Source organism: Geospiza fortis, unplaced genomic scaffold, assembly GCF_000277835.1.
Source record: "Geospiza fortis unplaced genomic scaffold, GeoFor_1.0 scaffold1303, whole genome shotgun sequence".
In the NCBI taxonomy this organism is placed as follows: domain Eukaryota; kingdom Metazoa; phylum Chordata; class Aves; order Passeriformes; family Thraupidae; genus Geospiza; species Geospiza fortis.
Genome location: NW_005054495.1, coordinates 725815 through 748662, shown reverse-complemented (window position 1 = coordinate 748662; position 22848 = coordinate 725815). Strand labels below are relative to the sequence as shown.

Genomic DNA, 22848 nt, shown 5'->3' with positions numbered 1-22848 from the left:
TGCACGAAAGAGTTTTCTTAACAATGCATAAAGTTACTTTAGCAGCTTTATAAGAATTTGGATTTGGGGATCCACAAAAATTAATTCTTCTAATATTTGGGACATTATTTTAAGGCTTGGGACAATGCCTAGGTCTGTTTATTTGCAATGTTAACTAAGACCTTAGGATAAATCACATTTTTGTATGGTGTTCTGATTTTGTTCTTTTATATTGTACTGTCCCTAAGCTCCCTCCTCTGCCTACAAAATCTTCTTTTTTGTCCTCTAAACTCTTGTGCCTTGTCTTGCTTGTCATTTTTTGTTTGTATCTCCAAGGCACAAAATTTACCCAGCTGTATGTTTACTAAAAATCCATGGTAAAAAAGGGGACTTGGTGTATAGTTATATTAACAAAAACAAGGGGGTTTTTTTCATAGTAGATTCATGAGGGTTTTTCATTCATTTTCTTATTGATACAGGTGTTACATAATGGGACAAAGCCTTACAACTCATGCTTGTCATTTTCCAGGCTAAAACTGGTTGGAGTCTAGAAGAATGGTATGATATTTTAAAGGGAAACTTAAGCTATTAAAAGAAAATTTTGAGAAATTCCTAGCAAAATGAAGAAAACCATTCAAATCCACTTCATAATTTTAATTTACCCTAATGACCTGTAATTTCCTTTTTTCGGACATGTGGCTCTTCCATTACATGAATCACATTGACATTGTCATGCTGAATTAGATTCATTAAAAGGGTGCTTTTGTTATTCTAGTTAGTTTACAATTCACTATTTATGCTCTATATCTAGTGATAGTGCTTTACAAAAGAATTAGAATTTTTTGGCAATTTTTTTGTTTTCCCCTTTGGCTGAGCTAAACCAGCTTTTGTTAAGATCTGAAATTAATTTGCAATATTGTTTCAACAGCTTAATGAAGCAATTCTTGAATTAGACATGTAACAGTGCATACTGCGAAGTATTTAAAATATATCTAATACTACTAGGTCAAACCACTTTTTTAGTTGTCTGTTGCCTGTTTTTAGCTATTGTACTGGAAACTGATTTGCATAAATGTATATTTCTTACTTTCTATGGGCCAAATTCATAAACCCAAGTTGATTTTTATAGCCATTTGTTTTTACCAAGTCTGTAAAGCTTGACAGGTCTGTCCCAGTGAGTGATACAAGTTTCTGTCCAGATGATTGCTGTGCCATACGATACCAGAGCTGAGATACCCGTGACATCTCACAGTCAGGCAGCCAAGCTTTAAAATTTTCACACAGCGCCAGCTGACCTGTTGTTGAATTGAGACATTTAACTTATTTATCTCTTTCAAAGTGGAAAATTTGTCCATTTGTTACTGTATTTTTATGACTGAAAGTATGACCTAATAAATATATTATTAGAAATAGCAACCATTAGGGCAGGTTTTTACAAGTTTTTATGGTGATGGTTTTGTCGAAGTTTATTTTCCACTAAAAAGAAAAAAATTGTTCAGATACAGAGTAATTGCTCCGTTCAGCCTCTTATGATTTATGCGTGTGTTAGGAATTTACGAATAGAAATATTTCTGCAGTGAATCAGAGCAGCTGTCCATCTATCTCTGTCTGACAGCCACCAATAAAAGCTGCTTTTCAGGAGATTTTTTACTTTCTTCCTCTCCATTGAACTCACTGGAGCAAGATGGGTGTGTATGTGACATGGGATCAAATCAATTTGCTGTTAAGACAGGTGTAGACAATGCTAATTAAGAACTAAATCTGGAATTCTGGTTATAAATTCAGTATTTGTGTTTGAGTAGAGGCTTTTCCATGGACACTAGAACAGACTTCTTTCTCTGTTTAAAATACAGATTTCTGTTATGCATTGCTTATACTGACAAAGAATAAACACCATACTCATTTTCTCAGTCTGATGCTTAAGGAGCTGTAAATTAGATTCCTTGTTCTGTGTTGGTCTTTTCTAAAGATAGGAAAAGTCTATGAAATGAGACAGAACTTGACATCTCTTAGAAAAACAGAGTTACTCTGAATTTTTGAGTCTAATTGCAAGCAGAGAATATAGTTCATTGTATACACAAGTACATGAAGCATTTTCCCCTCAGAATTCTGGGGAAACTCCTGGGCTGGAAGTTTAAAATAAGCATAGAGCCTTGCTGCATGCTGACACTGAAGTGTTGAAAGCAATTCCTTCAGAAGGTATTATCTTCTGTCACTCTTTGTGAGAGTGATGGAGATGATCCACATATGAATCATGTTTATTACATAATGCTCAAGAGCTGTTTGGGAACAAGGCTGCTGCAAGATAAACCCTGTCCGGATGAACTTCCAAAGTAAATCACCAGGATGGGCAGAGGGACACAGTGTGCAACAGTGAGGATGTGATAACTGCAGTGAAGGGTTTGATAACTGCAGACACTGGTTTAGTTCTGTGATTGATTTAATTTTACTGAATCTGCATGTTGGTGAACACTTGTTTTCTTCTCTTTAATGTCCACTGTAGATATGTTTAATCAAGGAAAGGGAAGTAGAATGAAAAGAGAAGTGTGCCTGACATTGATAGAAATCCTGTTTGGAGAAATTGTTCAGGAATAGTTCATCCATGTGAAAATATGATCCTTGTAAGACTGCCAAGGTCATTGAGGCCTGTGGAGATCGGATGAGTAAATGCTGGTCACGCCTGGAGGCAGCTTCAGCTTATGAACTCAATTCTTCAAAAAATGTAAAACAGTTTTACAGAAAAGAATGTTTGTCATTAGCCTGTCAAGGCTGTTTCCCTCTTGTTTTCTTGGTGCCCTTTTCAACACTCTGTGTCCCTTTATGTACCTGTCAGCTGCCCTGGGTGGGTAGGAACAGCTGAAATGTTGGTGCTGGTTTGCATTCTGCTGGCTGGGAGGTATCTGAGCCTCCTTGTGTGGTGTGAAGAAGTGCAGACAGAGCCCTTCTTAATGGCAGGGCCTCAGCAAAGTTTTGTAGCAGCCCATGGTGCTCAGGCTGCCCAGCCTGATGGTTATACCCAGTAAACTACAGGAGTGGGGCCACCTCAGTGAGAGGAGCTATCCTGCTGTCTGCATGACAATACATGTCTGTTAAAATACTCAAATCTTCATGTAGAAACAACTCAGAGTCTTTAATGAGAACAATACTGGTTATTAGAAAGAGGAATCCTTTCATTGCTGGTCCTCCATCATCCCAGCTAATTTGCCATCAACCATTACCATATTCAGAATCAACTACACAAAATATTTGGTGCAACTTCAATGTATCTGCTCCTCTCCTAAACTCACTGGGTGCCTGCAGGCAATTCAAAAAGAGTTCATTTTGTTCACCACAACTTTTGGAAAGCCTTACTACATTCGCTTTAGTGCCAATGTGTCTTCAATCTGTAGTATACCTTGATGTTTGAATTTGCACATGATTTAACATCCCTTCAGCATTCATATTTTCTTTGATCCCCTTGCTTATTAAAAAATGCAAATCTAAATTGTATCTTATTAATGTGCTTCTTTGTGCTAAAGCTGTGGGGGGTTAAAATCCCAGCTTTGGTAACGTATTTGGATTCTTAATGTGCGAAGTGCAAAGAGAGCTAGACTTCTGCAGGCCATATTTTCTAATCAACTGTTATGAAAGAGATTTTTTATTGTGTTTCTGTTTCTTGCTCTCATGGAATTTAGAGGAATAAAAAGAGTAATGACTTCATTGTTATACAAAAAATATTTTCAACCATGGATAGTGTTCCTTAGTAATTCGCAGTAATTTCTCAAAAATGACAGTGAGGAATCTTGGATGAAATTTCAGAAAAATATGTATTTGAAATATAGGAAAGCCTTTTAGCTGCTTGACTTGAAGTAATTTTTTTTTTTTGCTATGGACCGAGTACATGGATTTTGTAGTAGTAAACGGTGGTCACTCATTTTTCCAGTTAAATATAGTAGCTTTTAGGAATTGAGTGCATCCTTTCACTATTAAAAAAAGAAAAAAAAAGAGAAAAAGAAAGCAAATGCTGTAAAATTACTGATGCATTTAAGGCCATTAAAGTGCTCCTTATATTTCCTTTTTGCACAACTTGACCTATTCCTGTGCCCTGGTAAAAGCTTTCTCTTCATGTTTAATGGCTTTTCTTCTTAGCGTTGCTGCTTGTTTCTGAATTGCTTTTTGTGCATCTGCTTAACTTGTTAGGAATTCGGGTGGGTCATTATTACTTGAGATTCAGCACTGCATGAACCCATCATAACGAAATGTAAAGCATCATGTGAGACTGATTAAAAGAAGGCAGGGAAATGTCAAACTTTGTTATAGTGCTGTGTTACTTCACAACTTACTTTGCAGCATCTTTGCTGCTTCAGAAGCAGTCCAGTCATTAATGAATTTTGGAGATCGCTTTGGATAAAGACAAACTAGAAAAGTTGATTATTTAATTTTTTTAAGAAAAGGGAAAAAAATTACCTTAGAATTATCATTAGGAAACAAATAACAATGGGAATATTTATGCAGCTTGTGTGTTTGTCGAAGCAGCTAATCCTTGTGCTGTTTCTGCAGTCGCTGCAACTTTAGGGCATTCAAATTCTCAGTAAATTGTTGCTTGTGATAAATTGTGCTTCCTTTACTCCTTCCTTTACTCCATTCCTACTCCTGCTGCTTCAGAAGCCTGAGGGATCCTGCTCTGAAATGGGAATGGCAGGTGTGGGGTTGATAGCCTGGTCTAGAGCTTATTCTAAGCTTCTCCAAACTCAGAGGAGGAAACTCTTCTAATAGTCATTCTATCATACTAGTAGTTCTATTCTTCATTAATTTGCCTTGAAAAGAATTACTGATTAGGGATGGAGAAAGTCCTTCATCCAGGAACTAGATCTCCTGTGTTTGTAGCCAGGCTTTGCAGAGTTTCACACTTGGGATCATTTAATGGCTGTGGCCCTCATCCGAGGGTCACAGATTACATTTTGTGCAGTATTCCCCGGTTCCATCTCTTTTCAACTCCCTCCAACTCAGGGAATGAAGGCTGAGCAGACTGACATTTCTTCCAGGAGCCCTTCAGAAATGGAAACTGATGCTCCTGGCACTGTCCCTTCACTGGCTTCCTGCGATTTTATAGATGAATGGGAAATGGTAGGAGAGTGGGCTTGGAGCTCCCAGGCTCTGGCTGCCTGACAGCTCTGTGGGGGTAGGGCTCTGGGGAGCTGACCAGCACTTCTAGTCCAGTTTTCACTGCTTTCCTGAACAGATAAAACAGCCCCTATTTGTCAGGCTCAACAGACTGTCATTGCTGGGGACAGATGCTGTGAAAAAGCCCCTTGCTGATCCGACTGTCAAATACAGATTTTAGAAGTCCTTCCCTTACTGGACCCCACAGCTGTGATCCTGACTCAGGCACACCCTTTGCTGTGGGCAGTGAGCTTTGTGCTGTTTTTCTTCTCATTATTCTGTCTCCACCTGGATTTGGTGTTTCTTTGGCTGCATCATGTTCTGTACAGCAGAGGCCTCAGCCCCTGCTGCCCCAGCTCAGCTGTGGTGACTAGGAGAGAGATAAAGAGAGATATAAAAAGCTTCCTGCTCGAGAAAATGGGAAAGCAAGCAAGCAGTTTCATGCATTTCAGATTCAAGAGGTCCTTATTTTATTGCTCCTGGTGGCCATGTACATGTTTAAGAGCCCTGTCAGGACACTGGGATTGTCCTAAACCAGTGGCTTTGTGATCTCTTCTCAATAAGGACACTTTGCTCAGAGCTTGGGGTTTCAGGCTCTGGAGGTGTGAGTGCACGTTTGAAGATCCTGGTTTTGCCATGAAAGGGTTTTGTTATCGTGAAAGAGAAGCTCATGAAAGAGAAATGTCTCACAAACATTTGTGTTTGTTCATAAAGAAAACAACAGCAATGAAGTTTTGGCCAACTTTATGATAATAAAGGCCTGGGTTATCAAAATGCTTCTACTTGTCTGGGCCACCATGGTGAGACAAAGCTGCCAGAAATTTGGTTTAACTTCTCAGTTGGGCTGAAAGATTTTTTTTTTCCAGAGTAGCAAAACCACCCCAGACAGACAGAGTCTGCCAGTCCCTCTAGGCCTCACTCCCATCTCTGTGTTTCCCCTGGTGACCTGTGTGTATTGGAGGTGAAAAGATAGATTTTTTAACTGTGAAAACTGCTTTCTGCATTGGTAAAAGGCTATCTAAAACTATGCAACATAGCTCAGCAAGCAATTTAGGAAGGTAGTTTTAAGTTGTTTGACCTGTAACATGTGGTATGACGTGATGACGTGATGTAGCATTAAATTCCTTTTTAATTTCAAGTTAAAGTGTGTCCTCAATAGAAAAGAAGAAAACCACTCAAGAAACGTGAGAGTTTTTTCCTTCTTATGGTCTGATTAAATTATTTTTAGTGTACTTAATAAACTGAAACTGTCACTAAGCCATTAGCAATTTGAGAATTTGTGGAAGGAAAAGGAAGCCCAAGGGGGCTACTGAAAAATGAACTTAGAATTTGCTTTATTTAAAATAAATAAATAAATAATATATACACACATATATATATACACAAACACACACACCCCATCAATAAAACAGACCTAGAAAAAAAGCCCAGAGAATTATAATCGAGTTCCCAAACACAGTGCTTGGAAGCATGATAGAATAGGGTATTTAAAAAAATGATTTAAAAGTATCTAGGGGATGTAAGGTGATCAGGAGGGTCAGTGTGGATTCATTAAGAGCAAATGTCAAAGCAGTGTAATATCCTTTGTGACAGGGTGATTGTCATTTGTTCTGAATTGTAGTATGTGGAGTTTAGGTTAGATATTAGAGAAAAGAAATCTAACTAACTTTAAAGATAAGTAGACACTGTATGGAATACTGTGGAGGCTGTAGCATCACAACCACTGGGAGACTGGGACAGATGATTTGGAAAGGATGGACCTATTTTGGCTTGCCGCAGTAGGATGAACTGAATAGCCATTACAGCTGTCAGGCCTGAATTTGCCTGATCTGCCTAAAATTTCAGTGCACAAGTTTTGAACTGCTTGGTAAGATACTTGACAATGAGTCATTCCCTAATTTATTTATTCTTGTTTGTGGTAGGAAGGCACAGCACTCTCTTTTTCTGCCATTTCCTATGCAAATCAACTGATGCAGGTTTTTATAATTCTGTAATGGCTCTTCAGCACTGGCCAGGGCATTCTTTTCAAATATCTCTATAAATCAGCAAACCTCTGAATCCTTATGGAACCTGCTGGGTGACAGTGAGATGAGTGGGGCTGTAAGAGACCTGGTTATACGAGTCAATTACAAGATCATTTACTGGTTTAATCCATTTTTAACTGGATTAAAAAAAAAATCCACCTCTGTCAGTAGTGCACATTTCATTTTGTCCAGCATTTGACCTGGGGGCCCAAAAGTACAAAACTACAGTGTCACCAATTCCTGCAGTTGGAAGTTCTGCTTTTATGTGCTTTTTTCATTCATTCTGGAAGAGCAGGAAGAAATGAACTTTATCTATTGTATGCAGCTGAAATATAAACCCAAATTTTGCTTTAATCCTCACTCTTACTCATTACTCTTGCAAAATTATGAGTGAATACACCCCATTTTGCTTAAAGCAACAGATCTATATCCAGTTAATTTGTGGATAAATATGGGTTTCTGCTATTGATGTTTCTTGATCCACACAAAGTGGTTATATTAATACTGAAACATTATTAATCAATAGGTAGCTCTTTAAAAATACATCACTAAGACTAGCCAATTACCTTTAAGTATATATCAAAGGTGACAGAGCAATCATGGTCCATTAAAGAGTTCCAGAGATTTTAATTATTTTTATCTTCAGTGAAAATTAGAAAGGAAATTTAAATTTCTCAGTCTGGCGTCAAATAATTAGGAAAACCCACCAAACTGTTTCTTTAGTTTTTCAGGTTTGGTTTAGGAAACTACAAAAATGTGCCTAATTTCATCTTGCTCTCCTGAATTAAAACTACATAAACTGTGTATTAATTCACATTATTTGTAAAATACTCTGCTCAGTAGGATCCCAAAAGTAAGTTATAAAGTCATGTCATTGAAGGGTATGGTTCTGTTTGGTTTATAATGCTGATTAACTGTACTGACTTTCAGTGAAATGGAAATTCTGACCAAAGCATACCATCTATCTGTAGCCTCTCAGAAATTTTTTATTCAAAGAATTTAGGCTGTAATTTTGGGAAGCAAAAATTGTATTTTTTATATCTTGTTGAAAGTTTAAATACCCATTTTAAATATGAAACCTACTCTGCCCTGTTTACAGAGTCGGCACTGATGCTTCTGCTTTAGGAAAGGAATGCTATGGCTGGAGTGTTGTGTTGTGCTTTAAAATCAGATGGGAAACTGTATTTTCCTTTGAGATTATGATACCATTCCTCACATAAATTTCCTTAGTTAAGAAAACTATTTCCTCTCTGGCTCCTCTCCCTCAGCAATTACCCAGCACAAGCAATCTATGGAGAATAGCACGAGGTGTAGCTGATTGTCATTCAACGCAAGTGAAATCTTTAGGTGAACATTAGTCACTCTTTTAGACATGTTAGCTTGAAGTGGAAGCAGTCAATTACAGAGTAGAGGCTTTATGGCTACATTATTACCATCATACTATTAGATTTTCGTCAGCAGCATTCTGTTTGATCGATCTGTGCCAGGACATTGATGGATAGTTTTGTTCTTCAAATGTCAAATATGTGGGACTTTTGTGCTTTATTTACTAGTGCCCTGCTGTATTGTGGATATTTCGCTTTTCTACATCATTCTAGTTTCAACAGCTAATCATGATTCATTTTATTTGAAGTTTTGGTGTTGATTTCAATAGCATTCTTAATCATTCTTTCTTATGCTCTTGAATTACAGAGGGAGCTGTGCTATTGTATTGGACGTGCACTTAGTTGGACGTGTGAAAGTTTTCCCAGTGGTAGAGCAGGAGCTGCTGCTGATTGAGAAATGTGTGTGTACCCAGTGTGTAATGAATTTTGAGATTCTGTTCTCTCCTCAGTGCTTCCATGTATAGTGCTTTTTCTGGGATTGGGGCTCTGTTATTTTATGTCTCTCTAACACATGGTATTATATTAGAATATCACTAGCTTCAAGATGCAGGTTTAGTTAACCTCTGAGGCTTTAACATGAGTACTATTTTTAACTGAATATATGCATTTGTAAGTGTATTCAGAAGTAAAATAAGGCTGTTGATGCTAATCAGGTATATAAACAAATCCATTTGTGTTTTAGATGAGGATGAAAAAACGAGTAAATAAAAACAAAGAGCAAATACGTGTGGAATGGTGTTGATCTCCAGTCTCCAACAGGGCTTAAGAAACTCCTCATCAGCCTGTTTGTGAGGGGCACTAACTGAGTACTTCACCCATCTGAGCATTTTCCTAGCAGGGTTACTGAATTAATCCTTCAAGAGAAGGAGTAGGACAAGACTGAGAAGCTGAAGGTTACCAAAGTTTTCTGCTCAGTTTGCAAAGCATCAGGGTTTGCAGGCAGAAATTAGCAATGCAGAGGTTCTGCACCCACGGCCTCAGCAACTCAGGCAGAGCTGCAGTCATGAACCAGAGCTGTGTTTGGGCAAGGAGGGGCAGAGCTGCAGTCTCCATGTCCCCACCTCACAGAGTGACCAGTGGGCAGTGTCATGTGTGACCCTGTTCAGCTCCTGGGAGCTGCGCTGCTGCTGCTGCCTCTGCTGCACTGCACTGGCGGCACCCTCAGGAAGGGAATGTGTTAAAACATTAACAGTGTTCATACTAATGTTGTCTTGAAATGGGTTCTTCACTTACTGAGACATGTTCAACATAATTTGCCTATTTGGAAGCCATACATCACTAGTCAATTACTATTTCAAATCCATCCATTTTAGTCAGTACTGTGCAAGCATCCTAGCAGGATGTGAGTTGGGATCTCAGTCTTGAGATATTAATTCCTGGCAGCAGTAGCACTTCTTACCTGATCAGGCAAGAGTATGAATGTTGAAAAAATAATATTTAAGAAAGTGTTGTAATTTTGATTACAGGAGCATTATAAATTCTTGATTCATCTCGTATCCATGTCCCTCCAGTGTCTCTTGGACAGTGCTGCTGGTGCTGTATAATTATTATTCTCCACTGCAGAATTGGCTGCATTTCAGTAGTGTGCATGTGTGTGAAGTGACTCTGAATAAAATAGACTATTTAAATGTAAATAGTGTTGTCATTCTACTTAGTGAGGCTCACTCCTTGCTAATTAGGAAGACATTCATTTGACTTAAGTATTTGAACACCAAAATAATCAATTTTGTTATAACACTGCTTTTCTCTTCCAACTTTGTTTACTTCTGTCTTGTGTAATATGTACATTAACATATTTGCAAACGTGTATGCCAAATAAAAACCAATATATTCTATATGTATTTTAGAGTTAAAAATGGAGTTAAGGAAGTGTTAGCTGATGCCCAGGTCACTATAGCACTCAGACAAATGCTTAGTAGATTTAAATGGGTTTCAAAGACAAGGTAAATTTGGACATAAAATCTGGATTCAGAGTTTTTTTAAGTAAATGGAAGTCAAAATATTGTGTTCAGTGTAGGGGCAGCACCTCAAAAAAGAGACACAAATGCTGTTAAATATAGTTAACAAGTCAAAATAATTTTATTGCCTCTTTGCCTTTTTTCAGAAAGAAACACATTTTTACATTTGGAAAAAAAAAGATACTGGCCATTTATAAGAGCTAAGGAAAAGTAACCAGACTAGCTCAGGAGGGCGATCTGTGGGGAACAGCAGAAAGCCAAAGACACTGAAGACAAAACAAAAAGGAGCTTTTTGTCTATTGTCACGTGTTGCACATGGCATAAATGAAAGTGACAGGTGATTTAGATTAGACAATAGGCAGTGGTCTAATTGTTAGTGTGGTGTAATCTATTAAATATCATAATGATCTCAGGTTAACAAACCCCCAGTTGCACTGTAGGTAAGTGACATACATCATATACAGCTGCCTCACCTTCTTTTGTACTGCTTTATCTTCCGGGCACAGAGTAGGATGGGGACCATCATAACCATTATTAATTCTCCAGGGCAGTATCATTGAAGTGACTTATTTCCAAAGTATCTTGTTTCCCTTGATCCATTAGGTACACCTGCCCCAGTGCACACATCTCCTTGTCACTGGCTCTGGGCTCAGCAGTGGGACCTCAGATGGAGTGACTGAAGCTCACAAAACCAAATCCATGAACAAAAAGTTACCACTGCTGTCCTCTTCACATTGTGGTGAATTTATTTATATTCAACAGGATTTCACTAGGACCAAGTGATAGGGAAAAGAGGAGCAGCTGGTGATGGATTAATGGAATGAGGCTCATATTGTTTGGTCGATGGGCCAGATAATTGCCCCGAATGGTTTTCACTGGCAGCAGGGGAAGGGGGGCTGAGCTGGTGCCTCCCCAGCTGCTGTGGGTTTTGCTGTTCTCTGTCTCTATTGCTCTCTCCATGCCATGATGGCACCCTCTGCCCCACCCCTGCTGCTGCTGCTGTCACTAACTGAGCATCTGCCCTGTGTTTGTCACTGCTGCTTTCACTAGGCTTTAGCCTCTTCTCTCTCTTGTGCTGGTGGACTTTTGTCATGACCAGTGAGACATCTGTGATTCTCCCATCTAGGAACAGTGGAGCTTCCCTCTTGTTATTCTGGACAGATCTTTCCCTTTCTCTGCCTTTAAGTGTTCTCTGAGTTATCCCATCAGCTGCTCTTGTCAGACTGGATTCACAATCACCTCTCCAGCCCACTGTCCTTTCTCAGTTTCCTTCTGAAAGAGGAACACTGCAGAATAAGCAGGATACTTTTTCTACTAAGGTTTTATATACTTTGACTTCTTTTTTTCAGGTTATAGCCATCAAGAGCAAGCTGCTGTCAAAGATAAGCTAATATATACTCCTGCAGCAGGCAGTCAGTGTGTGCAAACCATCCCTACCTACACTGCTATTGCTTGAGGCTGGAGTAAGCTATGCTTCAGCAACTCTTGAATTAACAGGTTTTGTCTGTCTGTAGCAATCTCCTGAGTACAACTTGTACAGAAACTCTTGGTCAATGATTGGGGGGTATTTTTTGTAACTTCATGTTTTGTTTTTTTTTCTTTCCCAAATCTGCGAATAAATAGCACAAGTTTGGATATCCAGAAAATGTATTTGGGTTGTGAAGAAAGAATATGACGGGCACTAACTTAAAACACAAGTAATGGGAGAAGGAGAGTCTGCAAGAAATTAAAAAGCCATTGTTAAGAGGAAAGGAGTAAATTTAGGAAGAAAACAGGGGAATTATGTTGCAGAAAGTGCTAGATAACATACCATGAAAAAATTTTAATGGGATGCATTGGGAATGCTGGATAGCTGTTCAGAGAGGCTGTGGAGTTACTGAAAAACCTTGTGATTCTGATATCAGATATGAATACTTGCTTTATCACATATATGACCTTGTATTTCTAAAATTTCCTTCCTGCCCTGACAAGGTTTCCTTCCTTGTCATCTCCTTTCTCTGCTTCAGCCTAAATGCTGCAAAATTTGGGGGGTTTTGGGCAGACTTAGCTGAGAAGCACAGAAAAATATACCTCTGTTGATGAAGGAATTCTTGGCATGTAGTTGAAACATTAAAATATGCTGGAAATGAAAAAATGTTGAACCTCAAAACAGACACTGTCTTTACATTGGATAGCAAATATTATGGCTGAGACTGAACTAGAACAAGATGCAGAAAACTAATAACAATTAGCTAAGTATTTTGCAAGATCAAAGACATATAGTCAGTTTATTAAACAGTTCTAAAAATCATTGTTACTATTTCAAAATGCAGTTAAAGTTCTGAAGTTTTTCTGAAAAAGCTTTGGATGTTTTGCTTGATCCTTCATGAAAGTTTGTTTCTTCTTAAGTTTTTTTTTCCTCCTTCCATCAGACTTAATGTTTATATCACACTGAGTTCAAGTATCTTAAGATCAGCCTTAAATGAGACACAAACATTTGGATTTTTTCTCAAGCTCTTGTGAAATGACGCATGAAACCAAAGAGTACTGAAACATTCTAGTACATAGATACGTGTGTACAAATGTGTCTGTATGCATCCATGTGAGGAAGACCTCGGCCATTTTAAAGTAAGAATATTTTGTGCAGTCAGTACATGTAATTGCAGAACTCCTCTGATTATGGTCCACCAATGTAAAGAAAGCAAAATCTCAAGGTTGAATTTAGTTTCACCAAGTGTTAGGTATTGTGGTTAGAAAAAACCAAGCCAGAAACCATTGCTTGTCTGGAATCTGTGGTTATTTCAGGTTTGGATGTCATAGATAAGAGCATATCTGGCCCCTTCTTTGCTGTAGCTGGCATGGCTTCAGGAGTAAAGCAGTTGTGAGCGAGCAGAGAAGGGACTTCGGAATTTCCTGCACTCCTGCTGTGTAGATTCAAACTCTAAGTTTAAATAATGGATGAAGCTAAGATTATTATAATTGATCATTGTATGATTTATATGGAGTAATTATAACTAGGTTGAGAAAGAATTTTCAAAAGCTAGTTTCCTGGTAGCCAGAGTCATTAAATAACAGTGTGCTGCCAAAACAAAAATTAGGTGGGAACGTAGCCACAGAGTTCAGAATGTCTGTCCTCCACCTGATTTATAACTCCTCTGATGATGACACTATCAGTGGTATTTTCCTGTTATGAGCAGTAAGAGCTGGTTCAATTGTTTTTCTTATCTTTCTAACTGAGCTCCACATTGTTTTAAGTGTAGTCAGGCATAATAACTGGAAAACTGTAAAAATCTAATGCATAACAAAACGAAAAGGTGTAAGAGGTTGAAAAGGTTAATTAAAAGTGTAATGATTGCATTTACTGAGACAGTCCAATTAATCACTTCATTCCAGTGGTCATGTGATACAGAAACCATTGCTCCAGAAAACTGATTCCTACTGCTGGGATACATGGTCCGTGTTCATTTAAATGTGTTTTTTTCTATATATGGAAATTCAACTTTTTATTTTAAACTGCTTTTATTTATTTGAAATTATTTAAGTAGTAGCTAATGTTTAACCCTGTGTCCCCACATAATACACTCTTCCAGCCATGCTCCCTCTGAACAGGATGGGAGCATTGCCCCCTTGATACTTGCAATCTTACAGCCCCACGGGAGGTTTGCTTACAGCTTAATGGGCTTGTAGGTATAGAAGAAATGAAGCACTGGAAATACATCATTATGTAATGTGATCTCTCTGAAACAGTGTATATGACCAACAAAGTGAATTCTCAAGTGTCAACAAGCACAGCTAAATGTGGTTTTTACCACGTCAACTGGAAAAAAAAAGGCAAAAAGAACCTTGAAGGATCAATTACAAGGGTCATAACCTTGTATTATCTGATTTGCTGTAATATTCACACAAGCTTTATTGGAATGGAACATAAATTTGAAAAATAGTGAGAATAGAAAGGATTGTAGTGCTAGAGCAAAGAGCTCAAAGCTTTCTCCTGGCTTATTTTGCTGGGGCAGCACTTTAGAGGGAGCCCATTATAAGCAGGAGAATAGTAGTTATGTTAACATGGTAATTAATCAAGTCTGAGGAAAAGAGGAAACAAGTTGTGAATTCAGTTCTGTAGTAATAAAAAGAAATGCTGAAAGTTGCCGTGTAAATTGGCATGACTTTGGCAAAACAGTCCCTCACTGTGTCTTGAGAACTTGCGCGCAGTAAATCACTTCTCATGGCAACCGTGTAGGTTTGAATGTTTTCACAGGTTTATTCTCTATTTCCGTGTCTTCTGGTTCTTTCCTAATTCTGTTGACTTAGTATTTAGCTAATAATAAAATACTGAACTGTATAAGATGAGAGCATATGCAGTAACACGTTTGCACTCTATTTTTACGGGGAAATTAATTAGAAGAACTCAGCTGAAACTGTGGTGATAGCCTTCCACATCACAAACCCAGCCTCTCACTCAGCACAGAGCATGAATTGTGTTTGGAATGACTGAATCCCTCACAAAAAAAAATTGTATGCTGTACATGGCCCCAGTCATGCATAATCCATCCCTGGTGTTCATGTAGTGTAGATAGGTTAAAATGATCTTTACACCCTAAAACTCTTTAGCTGAAATCATTAGTGCAGTAATGTGAGAAACAGTGTCTGGATCAGTTTGCAACAACTGTAGTTTATTTGTTTAGCAAGTCTCTGGCTTTATTAATGTATTTCTGCCTCCTAAGTGAGGTACTTTGGACAGAAGTAACAGTAGCTTTAAAGAGCCAAATTCATAACTTAAATGATTGAAAATTCAGAATAGCTGCAGTGAACAAAATGACTGTGCTGGCATAAATATAATGTGGAACTGCTGTCCTCAGTGCCATGTGGAAAATTAGGGACCCTTGCATAACCTTTCATTAGATTTGTAACAGAAATGAAAGGTGATAGATCAGAGTATTTGTGAGTGAAGACAGAATTTCATCAGTGTATCCACAGTATTGTTAACACTGGGGAGCAGGGTTTCCTGTCCCTCTCTGCCCTTGTGGAACTCAAATTTAAACCAGATCACTGTAGGTTTATAAGACTTTCCTCTTACATAACTTGTAATTTGAGCAGATATCCCTCAGCCAACCCACAGGGCTCAGCCACCTTGGAATTTTCTGCTCAGCTTTTCCCCATTTCTCCCCCGTAAAGAAATTAAGTGTTAAAGAAAATAGTAAGATACAATTTCCCCCTTTTTAATCAATACATATGCAGCTTAGGAATCGCAATTTCACTGCAACCTTTATTTGCAGTGTCTATGAAATGCACCAGGTAATGGTTAACTAAAGCAGGATCTAAGTTGAAATATAGGCAAGAGCTCTGTTGAGTATCAGAGCCCAGATCCAGTGGTGAACTTGGGCAATTAAAAAATGCAGCATTTAGAGAATGTGGCCCCATTAGTAGAATTAAACTTCCAGGAGCAGAGCAAGAGATAAATGCATCCACCTGAAAGTCAGAAGCCTCTGCTTTGAGATGATACCTAAAATCCTTAGAAGAAGCTCAGAATCTTTATAAAGTACACAGAGAAAACAGTTTTGACAACAAGCAAACAAATAAAAAAAGGAACAAGAAGCTTTTTACTGCGAGGGTGGCGAGGCACTGGAACAGTCTGCAGATGGTCCATCCCTGGAAATACTCAAGGCCAGGTTGGATGAAGTTTGACCAACCTGGTCTCGTGAAAGGTGTCTGGAAATACAGAAACTTTGTTGGAAGGCTTTGGACTGGAGGAGCCAGACTCTGAGCCTCGGGCAGGAGCATCTGCCCACACAGCAGTCAGGGTGTGCTCCTGGGAGCTGCCAGCCAGAAATGTCATGGGCATCCAGCACAAGGGGTCCTGGTGCTTCAGCCACTAAGGAAGGGATCAGAACAGTCCTTGAGGAAGTGGGATGTCTTTGCTCTCTGCTCATCTCTGCGGGATTTCAGAAGGCTTGGGACAGTCTCTTCTTGTCATCCAGCACAAGGGGTCCTGGTGCTTCAGCCACTAAGGAAGGGATCAGAACAGTCCTTGAGGAAGTGGGATGTCTTTGCTCTCTGCTCATCTCTGCGGGATTTCAGAAGGCTTGGGACAGTGCTCTTCTTGTGGGTTTGGCAGTACCTTGGTCTGGAAGGAAGGCAAGGAGGTGTGCTATAGAAGGGGTTATGGATTTTTTGAAGGGATTAGAAGTAGGGAGTGCAAGTGGGATCATGCCTCTGCAGGCTTGTAGAGTCTTCAGGGAAGGTTTCCAGTCGTTGCTCTTGTAAGAGAAGCAACTCTGCTTCCTGGGTGCAGGCCAGCAGCCAGCAGTCTGCCTCCCCGTGAGAGCTCTCATTCTTGGGCTGAAGCATCTTGCTCCCTCTTTGTTTTGCAATATGTACCATTTCCTTGTTGAGAACACTCTGCAGTGAGATGGTTTGAGAGCCCTTCTGGGAAATGAGAACAGTGTTTCTGAGTCTCTCATGCCACGGAAGGCGTTGAACCAAAGTCTGCAAGATCCCAGCTGATGATTCACCAGTGGAGTCTGACAGAAACAAAGGCCAGGGTGTGTTGGGAAAGACTTCAGACACAGCAGTTGTGCATAACACAGCAGCTGAACACTTCCAAACATAACATGGTAGATGAACTCTTCCAAATAATGCCTGTTGGTTCATGCTAAAGCAGCGTGATTGTTCCCAATCTCTAAATGACTTGGGCAGGAGACACTATTTACCTCCTCCAGTAAGTTTATGGGGGTATTCAGAAGAGAATTCTAGAGACCTAGGCAATTTGTGTGATCAAAGACTTACTGACTAACCAGGAATGTAAAATGTTCCAGCTTTGGTCTTAGGAAGCTGAAGTCTCATTTTAGGCAGGTTTGTTTAGATCTTTCTGCTGCTGTAGCTTTGGTTGTACCTTTCACAGGCATCAGTCTCAGCTTTGTCACCTGGTGCCATCAACTATAATTTCAACATGAATCTTGTTGTATGTGGTAGTATTCTGAAAGCTCTGGTCATAGCTGATAATATTTTAGCTTTAATTTAAAAACTAAGTCACCTGCTTGTTAAGATTATGGAAAAGGTTTGAAATAGGCCAGCTATTTAGTAAATGCTGAGCAGAAGAGAAGTAGAACTTCAGACTAATGCTGTCAGTCTCAGGATTTTTTTGGGGATGACTCTTTTTTTTTTCTTCCATTTGGGATTAGAAATAATTTGTCGAGGAAAACAGTAGTTTATTTAAATCCAGATAACAATATTTCCTATGCTTTCCTTACTTTTTAATCTGCTCTTCTTACAAAGCAAAAGTACTTCGGTGAACCCCACGGCAGTGTTTTTGTTTAAGTGGGATCATGGCTCTCTCCTTAATTTTGGTCAGGTTTTGGTTCCTATATGCCATATTCTGCACCTGTGTTGGAGTAGACCCATACCCATGTGGTCACCTCTATCACTTTGCAATTTTGCCTTCCATCACATTAGCATTTATTGGTCTCTTTACAGCATTCCCTTCACTATATCCACTAGAAAACCTACTAATGCTAATTACTTCCAAATAGTAATGGTAATTTTAATGACAACCTCAGTAAATTGTTTTTTATATGCTGTAAGAAAATTGGAAACTAAATGTCCATTTTGCTGCTTAATAAGAGTCTTACAGAACAACTAATATTCCTTGTGCTCCTTCTGTCTAGTGGGAGCGCAAATAAGAATCTCCCAGTACCCTTTGAGAATCCTTTTTTGAGTACCATGGGGTGTGTTAGCAGGAGTTGAGGAGATACAGGAGGTAGAAATGGAATAGAAGTGGAGGTGCAAGGAAAATGAAAGATGAAGGTGGAGAGACTGTGAAAGAGGGTGAAGCATGAGGAAGATCAAACAGGGTAGAGGAAGCCCTGTTAAGACTTTAGGAGCACCTCTGGATAAAAGACAGGGCCTTTTGGCTCTCTTTTTTTCTGTGGTCTGTGGGAGATGGAGTCCAGGACTGCTGCAGCTGTAGCAGTGTTGGGCCAGGGTGGAGGCATGCAGGAGGTGGCGAACATCAAAGTGGTTGCACTGTAGTCCAAGGCCTGCTTTTTCACCAGTAGAATTGGCCAGAAAAGGTGCCACACGTGTTCCACGTGCAGTAGAAGGGCTGGGGATGCAGGTCAAGGCGAGTCAGTGCCAGTGCCCACTGGTCCTGCCCCAGTTTGTGTGAGCTGTGCAGCACCTGCCTGCTGGGATGGGGGGTTTGGGCATCCCAACGCTGCTGCTGTCCCACCAAGGTTCAGCTCCTGGCTCTGCTGGGCTCTGCCATCCCTCTGCCTGCCCCCCATCAGGGCCAGCAGAGCCAGCTGCTGATGGAGGCTCCTGCTGGGAGGCAGCAGCATCCTGGTGCCCCCAGCTCAGCTCAGCTCAGCTCTTCTGGGCCCCGCGCTGCAGACAGGACCCAGCACCTTGCTCAGAGCCAGCAGGCACCACTCATCCCCTCTGTGAAGTGACTTCCCACAGGTTCTCTGCTGATTTGGCACGAGTGGAGGGCTCTGTGGTTTGGCAGAGATTTCCAGAATGGGCCCAGGCAAAGTGGATTTGGGAGAGAGGAAGCTCTGGGTTGGGAAATGGTGGTGCAGAGAAATCTTGACTTGTCGCAGGCTCCTGCCCTGACTGCCCCCAGTCCATATCCTAATGCCCCAAGAGAGGGGAGAACTGAAAAAGGATCTCCTTACACAAACCTTTCTCAAAGGATTCTGGCATGAAAAGTAGCTCTGGATAAGATCCATTTGCTTTTAAAGTAGTCAGTACCTGGTAAGAGCCAAACTCCTGCCTGTCTTAATAATTTAAGCTTTGCAGAACAGAAGCTGGGTGAAATTTTGACCTTATAAATTACTGCTGCATAAGTAATCCTCAGGAACACTCCCAGTGGTGTTAACTGTTTGTAGTTACCCCAGGACTTGGGAATAATTCTACACTTTTGCAATAGAAATAAAGCATTAAATGTGTTGTAGACTGTCAATTTTGCATTCAAATGTGATTTAAAAGCTTAAGAGAAGTTGGTATTAATGAGAAGAGTTGGTTTAGACAGTCTGGTTTAATTCTGATGCAGTTGATGCTCCTCTTGTACATTTAGTCTTGCTTTTAAAAGATGAAAATAATTTGTATGATGTTACAAGTATGCCAGAAACAGTTGCTAGAGACATATGTATCAAAACAGAAAAGGCAAGGGGCACATTACAGCCAGGGCTGGTTTAAAAAACAAAATCCCCCCAAACCAGTCTGTATTCAGAGTTGATGTGTAGAGGAATGTGAGTGTTGGGCAGATATAAATTGAATGACAGGTATGAATATACATAACTATAGTTTGTGAAGACTTTGCACCTAATTCAACTTTCATCCAAGATAACTCTCACTGCTGTTTGCACTGTCAGTGACTTGGCCTATGTTCTGCCTTTTAAAAAAGATTGATTAACCTGTCCCTTCTGATTTTTGAGATGCTTGTATTCACAGTGCTTTTTGATTCTGTAGCAGCATATATGAATACTGTAAGCTGAAGTCTGTTCATATTGCAGTACCCCATTCGGAGCTGTTCCACAGAATTTTGTTTTAAATAGTGGAATTCAGCAGTTGACTCCCAGGCACAAATAACCATGTAATTACTCTGCAATCACATAGTAATTAGCATATACTATTCATATATTGCATAATTATATGCCCTGCAGATTACATAGTAATTATATTTGTACTAAACATATAATTCTATATAGTGTATGAAAAAAACTTTGAGAGTTCATAGTTAATATTATAGTTGTATGCTCATGTAGTACAACATTATATATAAAAATGTTATAATTTTATGAGAGGGTTGTGTTTTGGGTGTCTCTTCTGCATCTGGTGTTGCATAATGTGTTGTAGGCTGCTATTATGAGAAATGCTGGGCTCTTAATTTATAGTCAAATGTTGCATATTTACAGTTTTGTAATTTATGAAGATAAGATGCAAAAGTTGCCATTTTGTTGCGTAAGCAGCTGAGATTGGGAAGGACTTGGAGTGTAATTGTTAAATTACAAAAGTTAAATGTACAAACACACTGAACACAGTCACAGCACGCTGCTAGAGCGAAACACAAATCTAATGCTCCTTAGCTCTGTGTTATTTTTGGGTAGGTAAGATGCATGGGACAGTTGCAGGTGATCTACTTGAATAATGGGAAGTGTGTGCAAGCAGCCAAGGCCCATCTTGGGCACAGTGTGTTCCAACAAATGCAGCACCTCAGTGCAGCATCTCAGCCAAGCTGCTCCATAATTTCCTGCTAAGGAAAAAGAGAAAAAGATGAGTGGCAGTGACTTGTAGAAGGACCTTGGACTGAATTTCTGGGTAAAGGTGAAAGATCTAGGAAAAAAAAAAAAAGCTTTTTTGTAAGAGTAATTTAGAGCTTTGGATAATTTAAAATGTTTTATCTTCGGCCAGCCCCCCCAAGAGGTTACAGCAGATTTCAGATATTTGCAAAATGTTTTGTTCAGCTTGCAAATTCTATAGCAGTGGGAAATTAATGTATTTTGGATCTCTGATGTTGGCATTCCTAACATCCAAAGCAGCATTACAATTATTCTTAATTGAATTTTGCAATCTGATGCCAGTTGCCTTAGTTTTCAAGCAAACCATCCATTGGGTTTTAATATCTGGGTAATGTATTGAGAAATTAAATGTGTAATTATAGCCTTAACTTTCATCTGAGTTTAATTTTTCCTATAATTTCTTGTAGTATGTACGTGTGCGTGTGTGAGAAAGGGACATCCTTGCTTTAAAATGTTTCTTTCACAGTCGCTTTTTAATTTTATGTCAGCTTCTTCAAACCTTGTAAATTTAATAAATTTTCCAGGGTTCAGGGGGCATTTATAGATCTCACAACCGTGTTTTACCTAAGTATGGGACTTGTGGGTGGCCTTAGAGAGCTCCCAGACAGGAGGCTGCACCTGATTTCCTTCCTATCTGGGTGGGCTGTCCTCAGACCTCAAGAAATGTAGTAATGGGCACGTCTGCTTTACTGTCTGCACTCTACACAGATTATTTTTAAATGTTGTCACCTGGAGTAGGCACGGCATGTCGTTTAACTTGTTCAAGGGAAAGAACTGGGAAATGTCAGGGCTTTACAAAACCAGAGTGAGAAGCCCATGTTCTCACTGTGCTCTTGTGCCAGATGTATGCTTTTAGAGAAAGAGAACTGTTTAGTGAGACCAGGTCTTACCCAATACTCACCCTGCATGTCTGCTGTGAAGAAGATGAAGTGCAGCCTGCCCAGAGTGTCATTTGTTGACCAGCATTCTGCCCTCACAGCATGCCCATGCTCTCGTTCACTTGTTCCACCATTACCCCAAGAACCAGGAGGACTGGTCCCAGTTCCTGGCACTGAAAGCTTTGTATGTAACAAATAAATGTATGCAGGGTCTCGTTAACAGTGAAATAACCGCAAAGCGCGAAGTGTAAGTGCGACGCCTTTCTCACTGCTGTTGTGTTGTTTCTTCTAGTGGAGCCAGTGCTTTCAAAGGGGAACAATTGCTTGGATGCAGCCAAAGCTTGCAACCTAAACGACACCTGCAAGAGGTTCAGATCTGCTTACATAACGCCCTGCACCAGCAGCACATCCATTGAGATCTGTAACAAGCGGAAGTGCCACAAGGCCCTGCGGCTGTTCTTTGACAAGGTGCCCCCGAAGCACAGCTACGGGATGCTCTTCTGCTCCTGTCGGGACGTGGCCTGTACCGAGAGGAGGCGCCAGACCATTGTTCCTGTGTGCTCCTATGAGGACAGGGAGAAACCAAACTGCCTGAATTTGCAAGAGTCCTGCAAGAAGAATTACATCTGCAGGTAAGATAGCACACGGCAGGGGAGTGATTAATGAGGTACCAGGGAGAACTTTGTGGTGCTGATGGATTCGCCAGGGCTAAGGGTCAGAGTGCCCACTAAGGAAAAGGATGAGTTAGGGAAAAAAAGCAAATGCCTCTGACATCCTTAACAGAGTAACAAAAGCCCTCATTTGCCTGCAGTGTGTGCCTTCTCCAAAAGTGGTCACAGCTACTCCCTCGCATTATGGAGGAGTCTTTAAACCCCCAGTTTAATTTTTACAGGTTTTTGTTGGAAACATTGTGTGTCTCCATGAAATAATGTCTCAGTATGATTTTTATGTCCCATTAGTGACCAGGTAAAAATAGATTTTTTTTTATTACAATGGGATTTATTTTCATTGTCCATGTGAGTACTAATAATTGGGAATACAGGCTTCATGTTGGACTTTATAAATAGTCACAATGCAGACTACTCATGTGTTTTTAATTAATTGGAAAAAAAGGAGTCCACATTGTAGACAGAATCCCACTATCTTCATAGAGCTGGTTTAGCCTTGAAATTGTCTCATCTCCCCTCCCCTGAGCAGAATGCTGGGCT

General features: G+C 39.8%; 1 protein-coding gene across 1 annotated transcript in view; it reads left to right on the top strand.

Moving 5' to 3' along the window:
• GFRA1 (GDNF family receptor alpha 1) overlaps positions 1–22848 on the top strand; it is a 132864-nt gene that overhangs the window by 59818 nt on the left and 50198 nt on the right. The window contains 1 exon segment of the mRNA XM_005428634.2: positions 21933–22272. Within this exon segment, the coding sequence (XP_005428691.2) occupies positions 21933–22272 (340 nt within the window).